Source organism: Hypanus sabinus, chromosome 4 (genome assembly GCF_030144855.1).
Source record: "Hypanus sabinus isolate sHypSab1 chromosome 4, sHypSab1.hap1, whole genome shotgun sequence".
NCBI classification, from domain to species: domain Eukaryota; kingdom Metazoa; phylum Chordata; class Chondrichthyes; order Myliobatiformes; family Dasyatidae; genus Hypanus; species Hypanus sabinus.
Genome location: NC_082709.1, coordinates 85112179 through 85134952, shown reverse-complemented (window position 1 = coordinate 85134952; position 22774 = coordinate 85112179). Strand labels below are relative to the sequence as shown.

At 41.5% G+C, this 22774-nt stretch overlaps 1 protein-coding gene across 2 annotated transcripts in view; it reads left to right on the top strand.

The window, feature by feature from the left end:
* The window catches only part of stk16 (serine/threonine kinase 16), a 48077-nt gene extending 33612 nt beyond the window's left edge, over positions 1-14465 (top strand). The window contains exon 8 of one of the 2 annotated variants that reach the window (XM_059967607.1): positions 2948-14465. In XM_059967607.1, the coding sequence (XP_059823590.1) occupies positions 2948-3086 (139 nt within the window). In that variant the 3' untranslated portion in view covers positions 3087-14465. The remainder of the gene's footprint in view (positions 1-2947) is intronic. The other variant, XM_059967609.1, reaches the window with a different exon arrangement.
* The last annotated feature ends 8309 nt before the right edge of the window (positions 14466-22774 follow it).

Below are 22774 nucleotides of genomic sequence, written 5' to 3'. Positions count from 1 at the left end.
TTGTGAAATGTTGTTGTTTTGCAGCAGCAATATTGTGAAAGACATAAAATGTACTATAAATTATATGAAGAAATACATATTAAAAGGTAGTGTAAAAAGAGTTCAAAAATAGTGAGGTTGTGTTCATAGGTTCATTATCCATTCAGAAATCTGATGATGTAGGGGAAGGATCTATACCTAAAACATTAAGTGTGTATATTCAGGCTCCTGTGAGTCCTCTGATGGTAGTAATGAGAAGAGAGTCTGTCCTGTGTGGTGGGGATCCTTGATGATGGGTGCCACCTTTTTGAGGCATTGCCTTTTGAAGATGTCTTGAATGGTGGCGAGGCTAGTGCCCGTGATGGAGCTGGGCAAGTGTACAACCCTTTGTAGCTTTTTCTGGTCCTGTGCAGTTGTGGCTCCATGCAAGACAGTGATGCAACCAGTTAGAATGCCCTCCATAGTGCATCAGTCTTTGGTGACTCCATGTCCTTGGAATGCTGTTTTAGTCTCATCCTCTGCTATTCCCTGCTTCATGATAAATTGGGAAGAGTAACTGAATACCTTCAGCCCTCCTTATCCGCAAGTTCCGCTTGCGCGAATTCAACCAACCGCGAATCGAGAAAACCCGGAAGTGCACTTGTTCGAGCATTGTTCACCTCATGTCTCGCTCGTTCGCTACTTTGTTCCTGTGAAAAAATGGCTTCTAAAAAACAATTAGGTGGTCAAAGCAATTCCTCAAAGGCTAAAAGGAAGCATAAAGTGCTAACTCTCGCCAAGAAAGTAGAAATATTAGATCTTTTGAAAAGTGGTATGACGCTTTCTGAAGTGGGCCGTAAGGTTGGTAAGAATGAATCAAACATTTGCACAATAAAGCAGACGGGGTTGATGAGAGCGAGAGAAAAGAGTTTAAAGCTAGTAAGGGATAGCTGGCTGGCTATGTAAAGCACTACAGCCTCAAGAATGTAAAGATCATGGGAAAATCGGCATCGGCTAATGCTGAGGCTGCAGCACCATTATCAGAGGGGCTGCAATTCTGAAGTCTCGATGTTCAATGCTTGAAGATCCTCAGCCCTCAACTTCCACAGTTCCTGACTTTAGTATTATTGAACCTCCTCCAAAATGTCCTTATTCCCTAAACAACTACTGTACAGGTAACAACTACTGTACAGGTATTACAAGTTTAACTCATTGTTTGATTATTGTTTACCTCACATCTCATTCATTTGCTGCTTGTGTTGTGAGCGAGAGGAACATGTACAGTTTTTTTTCTTGTCAATATTCCCTAAACATTACAGTATAACAACTATTTACATAGCATTTACATTGTATTAGGTATTATAAGTAATCTAGAGGTGATTTAAAGTATACGGGAGGATGTGTGTTGGTTATATGCAAATACTACACCATTTTATATAAGGGACTTGAGCATCCACGTTTTTTGGCATCTGAGGGAGGTCCCGGAACTAATCCCTCGCAGATAAGAAGGGCCGACTGTAATAGTAATATATTCTTTTCCAAGTGTGAGTTGGTATCTAAATCCTGCCTTAATGCTCATGTAAAGCAGGAGCGTAAATATTAAAGATGATGAGAATAGACTTTATAGAGTCATCCTATTCACCTGTGGATCAGTAGTTGGTTCTCCTCTCTGAACTATAAGGTATTAAATTTGATGAACCTCAGACATGTGGGTGTGACACTATGCTTGTTGCTGTAGTGTAGCTACTGGTAATCCCACATTACTAAACTTAACTTCTCCGTTTGGCTGCCCAGGTGGATATGACAGTTGCTGCAAACACTGCTCCAAAGAAGAGCAGGGGAGACTCAATTATCTTTATCTAACAGCTAATAGCTTTATTAACATACTATTTTTTAAAAATTTATTCATTAACGGCATGTGGACATTGCTGGCAGGTTTAGTGCCCTTTGTCCATCCCATTGCCCTCTGAACTGAGTGATTTTAAAACGCCAAACTGGGTGGGGGTGCTGTTGAAAGTCAACAAAATTGGTGAATCTGAATAAGAGCAAGAAATTGCAAGTGTACTTTTCTGAAGACACTGGAGAGTTAAACGCGGTAAATGAATTCATCAAAGGTTTAAAAATAGAGTAACACATACAAAATGATGGAGGAACTCAGCATCTATGGAGGGGAAGACGCAGTTTACGTTTCATGACAGTACCTTTCATCAGGGCTGGAGAGGAAGGGGCAGAAGCCAGCATACGAAGGTACTGAGGAGGAGAAGGAGTATAATCTGGCAGATGATAGGTGAGGGTGAAAGTGGGTGGGGGGGGGTGAATTGCGATGCTGGGAGATGATAGGTGGAAAAGATAAAGGGCTGAAGAAGAAGGAATCTCATAGGAGGGGAGAAAGGAAGGAGGGGGGCACTAGAGGGAGGTATTAAGGGGAAGAGGAGAGCCAGATTGAGGAATGGAAAAAAGAGGAGGGGAAAGGTGAAGAAATTACTGGAAGTTAGAAAAATCGATGTTCATGCCATCAGTTTGGAGGCTACCCAGATGAATATGAGTACAACCTGAGAGTGGCTTAGAGAGCTTCTTGTTTTTATTTGTATAGAACAAGTCAGTGCAAAGGTGTTTGTTCAGTTCTGTATATTCACCATTGCTTAGAAAAAAATCTTAGAGATCTTTAATGTTTCTTAAAGCAATCATAGTGAATTTTATGTATATCCTGACTGAGGTCTCAAAGGAGAATATCCAGTGAGGGTGGTTAGAATTAAACTTTTTTGTGAGAAGAGGACAACAGAAAAGATGTCCTTCTGTTCCTGGATGTTAGGTGGGCAGATATAGGAGAATAAAAATAGAAGGACGTGCTGAGTACATGTTGAGAGAATTGAAGGATGATGCTCTGCAGTATAAACACAAATTGAGTTGTTAATTTTATGTAAATTATTTTTATTGCATATTACTAATCAGTTAGTTGAAGTTGCCTCTGATCTTTGTTCCTATCCAGGTACACCCAGTCCCTACAACATCTGCTAACCTCTATGATGGTTGTTAACCTCCAAGAAAGACCAAATATTAACTGGGTATTGAACCAGACTGAACAACTGCAGCCTGCCGGAGCCGTCCAGGACACCAAAATGATCTAATATTGGCAGCATTAACAAGAGTGGCTCCATCTATCCTAGGAGGCACTTTGCATTTGTCATCTGTCAGACTTCCATTATTTCTACACAGGGAGAAAAAAAATCATCAATCATTCTAGCTTCAGTATTTCTGCCAACTGGGTAGGATCCTGTGTGTTCTCTCTCCATTATGTCCTGTATTCCCACTCCAGTTTGTACAGAATTGTTCAGTTTTCAATGGAGAGCAAAATAGAAAAAATTGCATGTTTTTCTTCATCCCAGAAGGATTTAGCTATTTGTTTTGCTCCATTGGTACTACCTGTGCTGTAAGTTAATCATAGCCACCAAACCTTTTGGTAACTTCTATGGTTACATGTGTAGAATTTGCATACAACACGTGGCTGGAGGAGCAAGTCTCATTGAGTGCGAGAGGTGTGATTCACTTGTCTGTTTGGTCACTGTTGGATGCTGCCTGTCTGCTCACTTCCATCAGAACTTACTGGGGTTAAGTTTTGGAGTGCTTTAATTCTGACTCTGTGTAAAATGGCAAGTGAAAAAGTGGCCATGCGCGATGTGTATTGAATGCTGTCATGACACGATTTATTAATGTGGACTCCAAAAGTCTGTTGAGCCTGACCTCCAGGTGTACAACAGAGAACTAAGTCTGAAATAGTTAAATTTTGGGAGCAAGTGTAGAAACCTCATAAGCTTTGAAGACTCCATCCAGTCACATAATGGGATAGGGATTGGTTTCAATTGGAGTACATGCTGAGGGTGCTGGCATCTATCTCTATAATATTTTGTAGTACATTTTTCTAATTAAATAGTTTTTTTTCTATCTTTCACCCCCGTGTACCCTTTCCCTCTTCCAAAAAAAAAGACAATATAAAGATTTGATATCACTACATTGATTCTGATTGTAGAAGATTGGGTAAGTTTGAATCCATTCAAGCCAAATAAACTGCTAGGGAACTCAACACTCATCTCTCCCACACAACCTTCCCTCCCCCCACCCCCGTCCCAGCCAAACAGGAAATGAAAGCAGAGCCAAAACCAAGTGAATATTTTCCTGGATGGTGCATTACCCATTAAGGGAACATCACTTCCCACTCTGTCCATTCCTTTTTGTAGGAGCTTATTTTGCCCCATCAGTGCTATTTTTCAAGTACATATTCCATGCCTATTCAAAATGAGTGGCCTTGTCTTTTGGAACAATCTCAAGATGTCCGATGGTCGGCTTGCCACTTGAGATTGAGTTATTTCCACAAACAGCAATGTGGAAATGTTCAATCAAAATTTTCTGCTGCAGAAGTATTTCAGTTCCTTTTCTGAGTTTGTATCCTCATAAGCATCTGTAGATAACATATTTCCTTCTTCCCCTGCATTGCACACCACCCCCTGAATCTTGAGTAAGTCTAAGAATAATATATTGAACTCTAGAAAATAGGGAAAGGCCTGCAGTTAAACAGGACCGTGGCTGATGTACCCCAAACTTTGTCTTTCTCATTGCTAGTTCCACATAACACTTCAACTTGCCAATCCTTCAAAAACATATCTACCTCCTCTTTAAATACCTCCAATGATCTAGTCTCCACAACTTTAAGGTAAATTCCAGAGGTTCATCACTTTTTTTCAAAATATTGCAATTGATGACTATTTTCTTGTTTAGTAACTCTGTCCCCTTGTTTGACTGTCTCACGAGTGAAAACCTTTTAAATCTACCCTGTTATACACCATAGGATTTTATGTGTTTCTATAAAGTCACCTCTTATTCTTCTAATTTCCAAAGAATGTAGAAACAACTTGTATAGCTACTTCTGATAGGATAGCATTCTGTTACCAGGAATTAGCCCAGTGAATTTCTTTCAGACTTCTCCCAGTGTTGGAATATCCATTCTTAGATAAGGGGACCAAAGCTATGCAGGATACTCTTGGTGTGCCCTCATCAACGCCCTGTACAGTGATAACAATGCATACTTAATTCTAAACTCAGCTTCTTTAAATCTGCAAAAAAAATCGTGCAAAATAACTTTAAAAGGTTGCGAGAGACATGGTTGATTCCAGAAGTTGCATTTTTATTCCCTCCTGATTTGTAACTCTGTATGAAAACTGATTATTATTTTTCCTTTCAATGCTTTCACTTCCACCCCACCCACCAATTCTTCCTTTCCCCAACACTACAAACCAAAGTACTCTCAGTGCTTACCAGCTAGGTATGTGGTTGTGTTTGGAACTTGCTTTAGTTTCAAAATAATACAGAAAGCCTGAAACTAAACATAAAGTTTGTGGGGGGGGGGGGGGGGAACTTGGAATTAATGTGGAAACCAGGCTGACATTCCGAACTATGACTTTTTCCATCAGAACTGAAAGTTCTTGAGGGGTCAGTGATCAGGGAAAGAACTAAACAGAAACAGTCTATGATGGGGTAGATATTGTCTGTTACCTACTTTGTAATATAAAGTGCAACACAAGAGCATTCTGTTTGGTCTGGTTGCTGTCTTCTAACAACAGTCTAATGAGTGCCATTGTTTATCTGTAGCCAGCAGTTCTTACCCTACCCTTGGAAAAATATCTCCCATTCCCTTTTGAGGGCTACCATCCTTTCTACTACCTATCAGCAAGTGATTTATCATCCTAACTACGCATTCATTTAAACAAGTCATTTAGCTTGGGTGCCTCTGGTTCTTTTGCCAATCACCATTTAAAACTTTGTTAGCCCCTCATCTATGGGTTACAGTTTCTCAGATGTTACTGAGGAGAAGAGGGATGGACCCCTTGAGCTTCCACCATTCAGTGGCATGGCTGAATCTATGCTTGTTTTAGTTAGTGTGTAGGTGCTTAAAGCGGTCCCTCAGTCTACGTTGGGTCTCACCGATGTAGAGGAGGCCACACCAGATACCCCGACAGACTGGCAGGTGAAGTGTTGCCTCATGTGGAAGGATGAATATATTTAGTGCATTTATATGGTTTCAATTGCCTCTGTCAAATCTCAACTTAACCACCTCAGCTTTGAGGAATAGTGAAGAGCTTGATTTCAGAAGAAAGGAATGTTTGAAGTGCAAAGGATGCCTGCAGGAAAAGACAAGCATAAGTTGGTGATCTTCAGAGGCCTGCAAAACTGGTTGTCTTTCTCTATTGGTTCATTTGGAGAAGAGGACAAGTTTCTCTTGTTCTCATAGAATGACATCCTTGTCTGAAAGACTAGTGAAAATGACATAATTATTGTGTTCAGTTATTGGAAGAATAATGAATGCTTGGCTTTTAATAGCCTGAGAGATGTACAAAATATCAATGATTCCACATTGGAATGATAGTAACAGAGCATAAGAATGCACTGTAAAATTTGAAGAAAGAAAAATTTAGGACTTTATATTAACAGAATCTGAAATGGATGTTGTAGTGGGGTTCTAGTAAGAAAGCAAAGAAGTTGAAATTTATCCTTGTCTTCCCATGTTGAAAACAGCTCTCTGGGAATTAGTCCCTGTCCCCAGTAAACCTGTTTCTGGTAACTACATATCACAAGACATTAGAAGCAGAGAGTATTTTGTGCAGTCATCAGCATTGAGGTCACCAGCACTCCTGTACTTTAGCACTCTCCTACCAGAACCCAGCAGCACTTGGCATCTGGAAATCTATCAGTCCAAATCAGTTTCAATTCTGTAGATTAAAAAGTCCTTGGATTAGAGGGAGAAAGTTATTGTAGCCTTTCTTTTCCCACTTTATCCTGCTTAATGTGGCCAGAATCAATTCAGACCAAGTAAAATGCAAACCTTTTCAATATTGTAAATTATCCATACATATTCTTTCAAGTGAAGTACAATAGTAATCATTCTCCATTTGTATGCTCTTTGAGGGATTTTGCTATGCACACAGTGAGTGACAGTTGCCTGGGATACTGTAATTCATTTCAGGAAACTTCTGGGATATGGTATGAAGCAATACAGGGTCTGCCGTATCAGGAACCCGCTCATCAGTAGGACCTCTCATTATAAGTTGCTTAGATCAATTTGATTTAATTCCATTGTCATTGCATAGATAGTATTTAAAGTGACTAATTTTTGGGGATATTGATTCTTTGAGACCATCATCATAGGATTATGATCGTATTCTGGACCTGTATAATCCATTCAGATCCCTTGTCCTGATTTTCCATTATATCCTTGTGTGTGCAATCAATATGTCTGCAGTTCCAATTATTTGCATACCTTTAAGATAAAATGGTCTGTAATTGTTTGTTAAATTCTTTGGTGTTTTGACCCTCTCATGTGTTGTGGTCGCCAAAGGCGGTTACAATTGTGTAGGCGCCTACTGCATTTGCTGGGCGTTACTTTCTCCCTGGCTATTGTGTCATTTATGTCAAAATTACTCAGTGCAATTAAGCATTTGTATACCAGCATTACCATGGGTATGATGTGCTTAAAGTTTACCTCAATTTAAAAAGAGGTGGACGGAGCCCTGATGATGCTTGGAGGTCGGTTTGAGTTTGTCGATATCTCTTCTGTTGAAAATAATGTGTTACTTTTATGTAACATACTTTATCTGGGACAGTAGCGTAGTGATTAGTGTGACTGTATTAGAGCTCAGGGTGTTGGAGTTTGGACTTCAATTCCGGCACTTTCTGTACCCTTCCTGTGAGCACATGGGTTTCCCCCGAGTGCTTCGGTTTCCTTCCACAGTCCAAAGGCATACAGGCTTGTAGGTAATTTGTTCATTGTAAATTGTCCTGTGATTAAGACAAGGTTAAATAGGTTGGGCTGCTGGGGAGTGCGACTCTGGGCTGGAAGAGCCTGTTCCACACTGTATCTCTTAATATAGAAAAAATTTAAAAGTTTTAAAGTCAATGCAGCTCAGAAATAGCCCTTCATCCCTCAATTTCTGCACTAATTATCAAGTACCCAGCTACATACATACCTTATTTTGGTGCTTTTCTATTAACATAATCCCTCCCCCACAAGCACTCACAAATCTTTGACCACCCACCTTACACTTGGGGCGATTCACAACCAGATCCCAACCCTGGATTTGGAAGGAAACTGGACCATCCCAGAGGAAACTCAATCAGTCACAGAGAGTACTGTGCCCAGATAGCAACGGAGGTCAGGAATGAATCCTGGTCCCTGGAACATAGAACACTACAGCACAGTACAGGCCTTTTGGCTGATGGTGTTGTGCCGATCTTTTAACCTACACTAACCCTTCCTTCTCACATAGCCCTCCACTTTCTATCATCCATGTGGCTATCTAGAAGTCTTTTAAATGTCCCTAATGTATGTGCCTATATCACCACCCCTAGTAACACACTTTACACACCCACATTCCCGGTGTTTTAAAAAAAACTACCTCTAACATACTTTCCTCCAGTCGCCTTATGCTCCCCGGTATTAGTTTTGAGGCAGTGGCTTTAATCAATCTGTCACATACACTTGAGTTGTGCTGCATTTAAGGTTATAAATATCTTGTTCAGATCAATGCCACAGTGGGTCTTTATCAAGAATCACTAATCCCTCCCTATAATTTTAAAATAATTCAGTGATTTTTTTGCTTTCTTGCTCCATAACCCAGTTGTATCAACCTCACTCATTTCTCCTATGGTACCAACACAACCATATACAGGGCAAGAGCAGTTAGTCTGCCAGGCAGGATTTCCTCTGGTTGTGATGTTAGTTAACATAATCAGTACAGATACTTCAGCCCACAATGTTGTGCCAATCTTTTAAATTTATCTAAGATCAGTCTAACCGTACCCTGCCACAGAGCCTTCCACTTTTCTATAGAAATATAGGAACATAGAAAACAGGTGCAGGAGTAGGCCATTCGGCCCTTCGAGCCTGCACCGCCATTCAGTATGATCATGGCTGATCATCCAACTCAGAACCCTGTTCCTGCTTTCTCTCCATACCCCCTGATCCCTTTAGCCACAGGGGCCATATCTAACTCCCTCTTAAATATAGCCAATGAACTGGCCTCAACTGTTTCCCGTGGCAGAGAATTCCACAGATTCACCACTCTCTCTGTGAAGAAGTTTTTCCTCATCTCGGTCCTAAAAGGCTTCCCCTTTGTCTTTAAACTGTGACCCCTTGTTCTGGACTTCCCCAACATCGGGAACAACCTTCCTGCATCTAGCCTGTCCAATCCCTTTAGAATTTTATATGTTTCAATAAGATCCCCCCTCAATCTTCTAAATTCCAGAGAGTATAAGCCTAGTCGATCCAGTCTTTCTTCATATGAAAGTCCTGCCATCCCAGGTATCAATCTGGTGAACCTTCTTTGTACTCCCTCTATGTCAAGAATGTCTTTCCTCAGATTAGGGGACCAAAACTGCACACAATACTCCAGATCTGGTCTCACCAAGGCCTTGTACAACTGCAGTAGAACCTTCCTACTCCTGTACTCGAATCACCGCCTGCTGTACCTGCATGCCCACATTCAATGACTGGTGTACAATGACAGCCAGGTCTCGTTGCATCTCCCCTTTTCCTAATTGGCCACCATTCAGATAATAATCTGAATTTCATCTATGTGAAATGTACGTATTTAATCTATGTGAATTCAATCTGAATTTCATCATATCTATGTGCCAATCTAAGAGGCTCTTAAGTGCCTAAATGTTTAACTCTAATGCATTGCACACTTATGACCTTATTAGTAATGCTGAACTGCTGATCATTTTTCCAGTCAATGTATTACTTCAAAGATCACAGACCATTGTCCAACCCTTGCTGCTGTTGAAATGGTTTCTGTTACATTGTCCAGCAAATCAGCATTACAGATTTTAGTTGCCCCACCATTGGTGCTCGTGTCTACACCTCCTTCTGATTTAAATTTTGGAGATCCATGGCTAATTCCCTCTGCCTCTTTACCTTCTTTGGAAATGATCGCTCCACCTTCTTTTAAAAATTCTGGCAGGGTTGTGGCAGTTAACTGGATTACGATCCAGAGGTGTGCAAAAACTTAACAGTCTTAAAAGATTAGCGTTGTTTGTCTCACGTACATTGAAACATACCATGAAATACTTCATTTGCATCAATGACCAAGGATGTGCTGAGGGCAGCCCCAAGTGTGACCATGTTTCCTGTGCCCATAACTCTCTAACCCGAAACCATTCATCTTTGAAATATGAGAGGAAACCTGAACACCTGTAGGAAACCCATATGGTCAAGAGGAGAACGTACAAACCCCATGCAGACCCCTTACTCTAACTGTTAAGTTACTGTGGCCACCGTCACTGATTTATTAATGATATTTGGTCATTGATTTCAGTGCAGGTGCCACGGCAGCATTCAAATTTAAACTGAGTAATTAAATCTGGAATTTAAAGAAAAACTGAAGTCTAATGGTGGCTATAAACTACCAAGAAGGAAGTCAAACTTAGAACAGCACAGTACAGTTCCTTTGGCCCAATGTCATGCCGACCTTTGAACTTGCTCCAAGATCAATCTAAGCCTTCCCTCCCTCATAGCCTTCCATTTTTCTATCTTCTATGTGCCTGTCTAAGGGTAATCTGCCATATGTACCCAGTCTGACCTGTTATGATTACAAAGGTCAAAGGCTCATTTATTATCAAACTATACAACTCTGAAATTCTCCTGCCTTGAATCCAAGAAAGAAAAGAAAGGCAGCACGATCATCAACTCCCCCCCCCCCCCCACCATACCACTCCCTGCACAGAAAAACGAATAAAAATGGAACAGGCAGATCAGACCCCAAATCCCTCCTGGCAGCACAAAAAAAATAGAACAGGTGCATCAACCTTCACACCCCCCTCCCCACACAAAATATGAGAAAGATTGGGCAAAAAACACAGAACATATGAAACTATTAGACTGGGGAAAGTCCACAGTCCAAGTCCACATCCAAAATGCAGAAAACCTGGGCAGCATTCTCCGGGCACAGTGGCAGGCTCTCCCCTCTCCAGTAGCGTAGCAGAGTGATCCTAGAATCAAAAGACAGGCAGCCGGCACTCACTTCAATGCTTAAGCTCCCTCATCACTTTAATCAGTGCACACTGGAAGCTTTAATCAGTGAAATGGAGTCAAATAATGATTCACATCCTGCATCCTGCCCACCTCGAGGTTCCGGCATGCTATCTATGCCTCATGAATCCTCTCAGAGACTGCAGAGTGCTGGAACACCCAAATGATCTCCGGACAGCAAATCACAGGCTCCAGCAGTTCCAGAACCACATCCAAGATGAAAAACAAACATAAGAGACATAAAGAAGTGAAATTATCTATCCAGAAGATGCCAACTGAAGGAGCAGTGTATGCAGGCGCCATCCAGATCCACTAATGTATCTGATCCCTTACCTGGCTTCTTCAAGTCCAGGTAATAAATGGAAACAACACATAGGTACATTTTAAAAATGAATTAAAAAGAACTACTCTTAACCAAACAATTGACTGTCTGCTTTGATTGGACTGAGCCATTGAAACTAAATCTTGTGATCAGTTTATGCAGCCAAGAGAAGAGCTTTTGTGATGTTCTGCATATTCAACACTGCTACATAAATACAGATCTCCGTCCTTGAATCAGTGTGTGCAGTTTGATACTGCTGAGTGCTTTGTACAAGTTGGCCATGTTAATGTGGGTTTCAGGTTAATTTATTTATTTATCTTGCATACATCGGGGAAAAAGATTCAAGATAGCTTATATACAGAGCCTATAAAGAGTATTCATCCTCCCCGCCCACTCTTTTGGAAGTGTTAATGTTTTATTGTTTTACAACATTGAATCACAAGTGGTTTTAATTTGGCTTTTTTGACACGGATCTACAGAAAAAGACTGTGTCAAATGAAAACATCTCTACAAAGTGATCTAAATTAATTACAAATATAAAGCACAAAAGAATTGATTGCATAAGTATTCACCCACTTCAAGTCAGTATTTAGTAGATGCACCTTTGGCAGCAATTACAACCTTGAGTCTGTGTGGATAGGTCTCGATCGGTGTTGCACATCTGGACATTGCAATTTTTCCCCATTCTTTACAAAATGCTCAAGCTCTCTAAAATTGCATGGGGATCATGAGTGAACAGCCCTTTTCAATTCCAGCCACAAATCCTTAATTGGATTGAGGTTTGGACTTTGATTTGGCCAAGCCAGGTCAGTAACTTTGTTGTTTTAAGCTGTTCCTGTGTAGCTTTGGCTTTATGCTTGGAGTCATAGACTTGCTGGAAACAAATCTTTTCCCAAGTCCCAGTTCTCTTGCAGACTGCATCAGATTTTCCTTCAGGATTTCCCTGTACTTAGCTGCATTCATTTTATCCGCTACCTTCACAAGCCTTCCAGGGCCTGCTGTAGTGAAGCATCCCCACAGCACGATGCTGCCGCCACCGTGCTTCACAGTAGGGTGGTGTGTTTTTGATGAGTGCGATGTTTGGCTTATGCCAAACATAGTGCTTAGTCTCATGGCCATAGAACCTTCTTCCAACTGACTTCAGGGTATCCCATATGCTTTCTGGCAAACTCTAGTTGAAATTTCATGTGTATTTTTTTCAACAGTGGTTTTCACTTTGCCCCTTTCTCATAAAGCTATGACTGGTGAAGCACCCAGGCAACAGTTGCTCTATGCGGAGTCTCCCATCTCAGCCACTGAAACGTGTAACTTCTCCACAGTTGTCATATGTCCCCTTCTTGCAAGACCACTCAGTTTATGAGGACGGCCTGCTTGAGGCAGATTTACAGCTGTGCAATATTCTTTCCATTTCTTGATTGACATAACTACTCCAAGAGATATTCAGAGACTGGGAAATTTTCTCCTGACTTGCGCTTTTCATTAACCTTTCTGTGGAGTTGTTTGGAGTGTTCTTTTGACTTCATGGTGTAGTTTTTGCCAGGATACTGACTCACCAGCAGCAGGACCTTCCAGATACAGGTGTATTTTTACTACAATCAGTTAAAACACCTTGACTGCACACAGGTTTATCCAGGACATCTTAACTAATTATGTGACTTCTAAACCTAATTGGCTACAACAGTGATGATTTGGTGTGTCATACGAAGGGGGGGGTGAATACTTATGTAATCAATTATTTTGTGTTTTATATCTGTAATTAACTTAGATCACTTTGTTCTAAATAATTCGATTAATTTAGATCTATTTTCACTTTGGCATGAAAGAGTCTTTTTCTGTTGACCAGTGTCAAAAAAGCCAATTTAAATCCACTGTGATTCACTGTTGTAAAACAATAAAACGTGAAAACTTCTAAGGAGGGTGGTGAATTCTTTTTATAGACACTACATAGATTGATTGCACATCCATAAAGTGACGCTAGGCACAGAAGTGTCTATACGTAAGGTGACTAACTGGATATGATAAAGTAGTGGTGATTGGGATGTGGGGGGGGGTGGTTAGTGGGTGGAGGTGTTGATTAGCTTCACTGCTTGGGAAAAGTAGCTGTTTTTGAGTCTGGTGGCCCTGACATGGGAGTGGATCAGACAGAGTGAATATTGAGGGCTGAAGGGCTGTACTGATGCAGTATTCTGTGTTCTATCATGGATGATAGAGGACAAAACAAAGTGCTGTTAACAACTAACACAACCTACGGATGGGCTGAGTGCAGCCCTCAAGTGTTGCCACACTATCCAGCTAATATGGCAAAAATGAGGGGGGCATAATTGTTAAGGTGATTGGAGGAAATTGTAGGGGGATATCAAGTATAAGTTATTTTACACATAGAGCAGTGAATATGTGGAACACCCTGTCAATGGTGATAGTAGAAGCAGATACATTAGGGGGCATTTAACAGGTTCTTAGATGGGCACATAGATGATAGAAAATAAAATTAATTTAATAGAATAAGGTTAATCTTTATAAAGCTGGTCATTTGTATCTGATCTCAAATGTCAAGTGACCATGTGGAACCCCTCCTCCCATGTGATTGCACTGCGATTGCGACTAAATTGGGGCGAAGGGGGCTGCTGGTACACCACCTTAAAGTGGTAACATGAGCTACATTCCCTCATTGCCAAGGCAGGGAGAGCAGTAGTAGCAGGATATAAATGAGAGCTGCCTTTGTACATTTTGTTTTCCAAACTAGCTGCCAAACTTGAGGAATGCATTGGGACTGGCCTTAACTTGTTGATTACGGAACATGATCTGAAAGTCTGTCTCAGGCTTTCTCCTGTGAAATAGCCAATTATCTATTTGGGCAGTTGGTACCTCTATGTTATGTGTTTATTTGAGCAATTCTTTGCACCTTTGAATCTGGCAATAGCCAAGGTGAAGATTAGTGTCAGTATTCTCTGACTTTTACTTACGGTATTTCCAACAACGCCATTCAAAGTGGAATGCGGCAGCTTGAATGTTTTAAGTCTGTTTTAGTCATTTAAAGTTTTATTTGAATCATTGCATCTGTATTTAACTCTAGAGAAATGAAGAATTTTATATTTGTTGATTTCACAATTTATTTGGTCATTCAATTTGGTGCATTTTTTTAAAAAAGGTGTTTTACGGGGAGTGATTAATGTTTGTTTACAGCCTTGTGGTCCAACTGAATAATTTGAGATAAGTTCAAGATTTTGTATCATCTCATTGTATCTGGTGGTCCTTCGGATTGGAAGAAGACACAAGTGTAAAAGAATTGTTACTTCCGATCTGATGCAGCACAAAGAAACACAATAAGATAAAGAACACAATAATAATAAAAAGCACAATACATATGATAACTTAGCTACACAGATTGATTGATAACTTGTTATGTGTACATCAAAACACACAGTGAAATGCATTATTTGCATCAACAACCAACACAGTCCAAGGATGTGCTCGGACAGCCCACAAATGTCACCATGCTTCCAGCGCCAGCACAGCATACCCATAATTTACTAATCCTAACCCATAAATACAAGAGGTTCTACAGATGCTGGAAATCCAGAGTAACTCACACACACAATGCTAGAAGAAGTCAGCAGGTCAAGCAGTATCTATAGAAAGGAATAAAGAACCGACGTTTTGGGCCGAGACCCTTTATCACGTTGACTTCTTTATTCCTCTCCATAGATGCTGCCTGACCTGCTGAGTTCTTCCAACATTTTGTGTGTGTTACTTTAACCTATGCATTTTTGGTATATAGGAGGAAACCCACATGGTCATGGGGAGAATGTACAGTCAGCATTGGGAATTGGACCCGTGTCATTAGCACTATAAGGTGTTTCACTAACTGGTATGCTACTGTACCATGAAAGGGTAAATGTTTCACCTCTGTTTTGCTCCTTTCATGTTTAAATCACAGACTTTAACCTAGATTTTTTTTTTAAACTGGATCTATGCCACAACTTGTCTAATACTAGTATGAATGTCAGTGCGTGCTGACATGGCAATATTTATATAGTGCCTATAACATGATAGGGCAACTCAAGATACTTGCCAACAATGTGCAAGCTGAGGCTGAGGTACTGAGACAGGTGACGTTCAGGAGCATTGTGAAGGAGAGTGCGAGGCTGAAAGATCCAATGAGGAAACTCCATAATGTAGCACACACTGTGGATCCACAGCTGCTTATGTCGGGACATTCCGTTGCATAGAGTCATAGAACACTACAGCATTAAAAAGGACCCTTTGGCCCATCTAGTCCATGCCAGCCTGGTCTTCTCCAAATCTGTCCATGTCTATCTGCTGGCTCCCTGTTTCCTCAACATTACCTATCTGAATCATTCTTAAACTTGGTTACAAAGCCATCAATTGTAGACCATGGCAGCTATGATACAAGCATAAAAGGCTGTTAGACAAATGGATATAGAGCGATGTGGATCACATGCAGGCAGAAGAGATTTTGTTCAATTCAACATAGAATCACAGAGCAGTCCCTTAGCTCCATCTAGTCCATGCCAGCCTGATCTTCTGCCTAGTCCCATTTACTTGCACTCATACCCCTCTCATTTATATAGCTGTCCAAACTTCTCTTAAAAGTTGCAAATTAATCCATATTCACCACTTCCACTGGCAGCTCATTCCACACTCACACCATCCTCTAAGTGAAGAAATACACCCTCAAATTCCCCTTAAATAATACTCCTTTAACCTTTAATCTATGATTTCTAGTTCTAGTCTCATCAAACGGGACAAAGCTTGCATCATTGACCCTATCCTATACCCTTTGTTTATAGTATATCTCTTGCATTCCGGTGAATAAATCTTATCCTATTCAACCTATAACTCAGATTCTCAAGCCTTGGCAACAACCTTGTAAACTTTCTCTGCAATCTTTCAAGTTTGTAGATACCTTTCCTGTAGGTAAGTGAGTAGAATTATACACAAAACTGTAAATTCAGCCTACAGCTTTGACAAGCACCTCTACTCCATCTGCAAAATGTGGGATATCCTTGTGGCCAACTATTTTAATTTGTATCCCTATTCCCATTCTGACATGTCAGTTTGTAGCCTCCACTTATCATCACGATCAGGTTGGAAGAACAACACTTCATATTTCATCTAGGTAGCCTCCAACCTGACTTGAACATGAACACTGACTTCTCAAACGTCCTCCTTCAAATCCCCACTCTGACCTCTTGCCTCTTCTCCTCACCTGCCTATCACCTCCCCCTGGTCTCCACTCCTCCCTTTCTCCTATAGGCCATTTGCCTCTCCTATCAGATTCCTTCCTCTCTAGTCCTTTACCTTTTCCACCTGTCACCTTCCAACTTCTTGTATCATCTCCCCTCCCTCATCCACCTGGCTTCAACTAACACTTTCTAGCTTGTCTTCCTTCCCCTCTCCACCTTCCTATTCTGGCATCTTTGCTCTTCCTTTCCACTCCTGATTCCACTCTCTTGGCCTGAAATATTGGCTGTTTATTCCTCCTCATGGATGCTGGCTGAATTGCTGAGTACCTCCAGCATTTTGTGTGTGTTGCTCTGGATTTCCAACATCAGCAGGATCTCTTGTGTTTATCACAAACATACAACTTCAACTTCAACATCCAAACTCCTATACTCGGTGCCTGATATAATTTCGTCCTATGTCCATGGCAATAGAGGGCAGCATGTATTGGCCATCCTGAATTGACTGGCTATTTGAGTTAAGTTCCTATATTGTGTCTGGCGCATGCAGCCAGCTCCCTCCTCTGCACCAGCGACCCTGGTAACGAGTTTGACATTCTCCCTGTGACTGGATGGGATTTCTCTGGGTGCTTTGTTCAGTTGTGGTGGTCTCACTAGAGAAAGGTTGTGGAAGCTTCAGAGAGAATGCAGAGGAGATTCACCAGGGTGCTCTCCAGATTAGAGAATGTGTCTTGTGATGATAGGTTAAGTGACCCAGGGGTTTATGTTTGGAGTAAAGGAAGATAAGAGGTGACTTGTAGAAGATGATGTAGAAGATGATGATTGAATGGGTAGCCAGATACTTTTTTTCTGGGATGGAAATGGATAATACATGGGGACATCGTTTTAAAGTGATTGGAGGAATATATAGAGGGGATCGCAGAGGCAGTTTTTTTTTTACACAGTAATGGGTTTGTGGAACACCCTGCCGTGGGTTGTGGTCAAGCTAGATGCATTAGGAACATTTTTTAAAACACCTAGATAGCCACATGGATGAAAGACAGATGGAGAGCTATGTGGGAGAGAGGAGTTAGATTGATCTTGAAGTAGGTCCAAGATCACAACATCATGGGCTGAAGGGCCTTTTCTGTGCTGTAATGTACTCTGTTCTATGCTCCAGTTTTCTTTAACATCGCAAAGCAGGTGGATAGGTCAATTACTCCCGTGGATGATGGAGTGATGTAATCTGAGGGGAGTTGATGGGAATACAAGAAATAGCATACAAGAGGATTAGTGTCAGACTGGGATATTTCATGAACAGGCATGGGCTTGGTGGGCTATAAGACCATAAGACATAGGAGTAGAATTAGGCTACTTGGCCCATCGTGGCTGATTATTGTTTTCATTCAAACCACATTGTCCTGCCTTCTCTCCATAACTTTTGACTCCCTTAAATATTAGTCAAGAACCTATCAGCCTCTGATTTAAGTATACCAATGATCTGGCCTCCACCGCCATTTGTGGCAGTGAATTCCACAGGATCATCGCCCCCTGACTAAAGAACTTCCTCCTGTTCTCTGTTCAAAAGGGTTGTCCTGCAGATGCTTCTTTTGATGTGAGGAAATATCTTTGACAGGTGTACAGCACCTCTGAAAATGTGAGAATGAAGATACTAGAATTTGGAGGGGAAAAAAAGAAAACTGGGAGAACTCAAAAAGTCAAGCAGCATCGAGAAAGGCAAAGAGATAGTCAGCGTTTTGGCTTGAGACCCAAAACATTGACCATCTCTTTCTCTCTAAAAGGAGGATTCACTAGTTCCTCCAGCAGTGTATCATCTCCAATTTAATCACTCTGCTGCCATAGCCGTAAGACCGCAGAATTAGATAATTCAGCCCTTCAAGTCTGCTCCACCATTTCATCATGGCCAATTTATTATCCCTCTCAACCCCATTCTCACACCTTCTCCCGTAACCTTTGATGCCCCATCACAAATCAAGAACCTATCAACCTCAATTTAAATATATCCAATGACCTGACCTCCACAGCCATCTTGCACAATGAATTCCATGGATTCACCACTCTGGCTAAAGAAAATCCTCCTTATCTCTTTTCTAAAGGGGCATCCTTCTATTCTGAGACTGTGCCCTTTGGTCCTAGACCCCCCCCCCTCCCCACTATAGGAAACATAATCTCCACAGCTATTCTATCTAGGCCTTTCAATATTTGCTGCATTTCAATGACATGCCCCTTCATTTGAGTGTAGGCCCAGAGCCACAAAACGCTCTGTCCTCATCCCTGTGAGAAAGTCACTGGGAGCATCAAAGACATACCTTTCATTCCTCTGTTGGACAGAAGGTTCAGATTCAGAAACACAGGAGATGGTGGAAATCTTGAGCAACACACACAAGATGCTGGAGGAACGCAGTAGCTCAGGCAGTAATTATGGAGAGGAATAAACAATCAATGTTTCGGGCTGAGACTCTTCATCAGGAGTTGAAAGGAAGGGGTGCACGAATGTAGAAGATGAATGGGTGAACAAATTTACTCATTGATCAGATTAAGAGGATCAACTATTTGTCTATTTCCTCCAGTGGAATCCAGAGAAGGGATGTGTAATAAACCTCAGCCGGGCTGTTTAAAAGTGATATCAAGAAGAATTACTTCATACAATAGACAGAAGAAGAATGGAACATTTTCTCTCAAAACGTTAGATTCATTGTTGCATGATGATTTCAGAACAGGTTACCTTTTCTCCACCAGTGATATGAGTTTTGGAAAGAAAATCTCCAATAAAATTTTAAGATTACTGCTCTTTCATCTGGACTGCCCCACAACCACATTTTCTTTCCACCCTTTCAAATCTTGGTCAGCTCCTCTCTTTATGCTGGATGTTTTGTTTATTTAGCGCTAAGCACAGTAATGGGCCCTTCTGGTCCAATGAGCCCTACAACCCAATTACACCCAATTAACCTACTAACCTGTGGGAGGAAATCAGGGCACCCAGAGGAATTCCTCAAGGAGTACATGCAAACTCCTTACAGAAAGCGGTGAGAATTGCACCTGGATGGCTGTCACTGTAGTACTGTCATGCTAACTACCATGCTACCATGCTGTTGCTAAGTCATGACATCATTAGGTGTGTGTATGATGCAGAGGAAGACCATGCTGCCGTGGGTGGTGACTGTGAAGCCTCCGGTGTAATTTTGTAAAGCAATGGTTGCTAATGTGGGCAAAATTGGATCTAGAGAACACTGCTATTTTAGTCTCAGTGTTAATCCTGTGACTATTCCAGGGGAATGAGGCAGCATTAACTCCTCATTGTGTCATAGCAGATTTCTAAACATCCAACCGAAAGACTTGAAGGGCAAAAAAGCAATCCTTCAGCTCTAAACTGGAGACTCCATCAGGGTTCTGTGCTTGTGTGAAGCTAAAACCCGTGATCTGACCCACTGCTGCTGAATGTGTAGGGCTGACACACACAGCCAGTTTGTCTTTTTTTAATAATTCATTTATATATAGAACACTTTTCATACAGACGATAGAACAATGGGAAAGTGCAAACACGAAAATAAAATGAAACAAAAATAAATGTGAAAATAAAAGACAAAAAGATGTTACTTAAAAGCAAGGTTAATTAAATAGGTTTTGAGCTGGTGTTTCAAAGTGTCAACTGTGTCTGCATCCCTTGTACTTTTAGGGATTGAATTCCATGGTATAGGAGCATAGCTCGTAAGGCCAGTGATGTTGTGGGGGTGGAACTGGGCTCTCTGACAGGGGTGTCTGAAAAGAGGATGCTGTCCAAGTTGCACGCCATCTTGGACAATGTCTCCCATCCACTCTGTGTGGATAGAACTGAGGAACAGTAAGGGCAAAAGGACCCAAATGGGTGTTGTCTACAGGCCACCAAACAGTAGCATGGATATTGGGTGCAAGTTGAATTGGGAGTTAACATTGGCATGTGGCAAAGGTAATGTCGCAGTAGTTATGGGGGATTTCAACATGCAGATGAACTGGGAGAATCAGGTTGGTGCTGGACCACAGGATAGGGAGTTTGTAGAGTGCCTACGGGATGTATTCTTGGAACAGCTTGTACAAGAGCCAACCAGGGACAAGACTATTCTGGATTTAGTGTTATGTAATGAACAGGATTTGATAAGCGATCTTGCAGTAAAGGAACCATTAGGAGGTAGTGATCATAATATGATAAGTTTTTATCTGCAATTTGAGAAGGATAAGGGCAGCTCGGAGGTGTCAATGTTGCAGTTGAACAGGGAAAACTATGGAGCCATGAGAGAGGAGCTGGCCAAAGTTGACTGGATGGATAGCCTAGCAGAAAAGACAGTGGAACAGCAATGGCAGGTATTCTTGGGAATAATGCACAAGGTGCAAAATCATTTCATCCCCCAGAGAAGGAAGGATTCAAAAGGGGGAAAGAGGCCACAGTGGTTGACAAAGGAAGTCAGAGATTGCATAGCATTAAAAAAAAGGAAGTATGACAGAGCTAAGTTGAGAGGGAGGACAGATGATTGGGAAGTTTTTAAGGAACAACAGAACTTAACTAAAAAGACAATACGGGGAGAAAAAATGAGGTACGAACGCAAGCTAGCCAGTAATATAAAGGAAGATAGCAAAAGCTTTTTTAGGTATGTGAAGAGAAAGAAGATAGTTAAGAACAATGTTGGGCCCTTGAAGAATGAATTGGGTGAAATTGTTATGGGAAACAGAGAAATGGCAGAAGAATTTAATGAGTACTTTAGATCTGTTTTCACTAAGGAAGACACAAGCAATCTCCCAGATGTTTGGATGGGCCAAGGACATAGGGTAACAGAGGAAATGAAACAGATTGACATTAGGAAGGAAACGGCAATGAGAAGACTGATGGGACTGAAGGCTGACAAATCCCCAGGTCCAGATGGTCTGCATCCTAGGGTACAAAAGGAGGTTGCCCTGGAAATTGCGGATGCATTGGTAATCATTTCCCAATGTTCTTTAGATTCAGGATCAGTTCCTGAGGATTGGAGAATGGCTAATGTTATCCCACTTTTTAAGAAAGGAGGGAGGGAGAAAACAGAGAACTATCGACCTGTCAGCCTGACATTGGTGGTGGGGAAGATGCTAGAGTCCATTATTAAGGATGAAATAGTGGCATATCTAGATAGCAGTGATAGGATTGGGCCGAGCCAGTATGGATTTACCAAGGGTAAATCATGCTTGACTAAACTGTTGGAGTTTTTCGAGGATGTAACCAGGAAGTTAGACGGGGGAGATCCAGTGGATGTAGTGTACCTCGATTTTCAGAAGGCATTTGATAAGGTCCCCAGTAGGAGATTGGTGGGTAAAATCAAAGCTCAGGGCATCGGGGGGAAGGCATTGACATGGATAGAAAACTGGTTGGCAGATAGAAAGCAAAGGGTAGCGGTGAATGGGTGTTTCTCGGAATGGCAGGTGGTGACTAGTGGGGTGTCACAGGGCTCAGTATTGGGACCACAGCAGTTTACAATTTATGTCAACGATTTGGATGAAGGCACTGAAAATAACATCAGCAAATTTGCTGATGATACTAAGCTGGGTGGCAGTGTGACATGATGAGGATGTTAGGAGAATTCAGGGTGACTTGGATAGGCTGGGTGAGTGGGCAGATACTTGGCAGATGACGTTTAATGTGAATAAGTGTGAGGTTATCCACTTTGGGAGTAAACAGGAAGGCAGATTATTATCTGAATGGTGTAGAGTTAGGTAAGGAGAAATACAAAGAGATCTAGGAGTCCTTGTTCATCAGTCACTAAAGGTGAATGAGCAAGTGCAGCGGGCAGTGAAGAAGGCTAATGGAATATTGGCCTTTATTACAAAGGGAATTGAGTACAAGAGCAAGGAAATCCTCTTGCATTTGTACAGAGCCCCGGTGAGACCACACCTGGAGTATTGTGTACAGTTTTGGTCTCCAGGATTAAGGAAGGACATCCTGGCTGTAGAGGAAGTGCAGCGTAGATTCACAAGGTTAATTCCTGGGATGTCTGGACTGTCTTACGCAGGGAGGTTAGAGACTGGGCTTGTATACGCTGGAATTAAGGAGATTGAGAGGGCATCTGATTGAAACATATAAGATTATTAAGGGATTGGACAAGATAGAGGCAGGAAGTATGTTACAGATGCTGGGAGAGTCCAGTACCAGAGGGCATGGTTTGAGAATAAGGGGAAGGTCATTTAGGACAGAGTTAAGGAAAAACTTCTTCT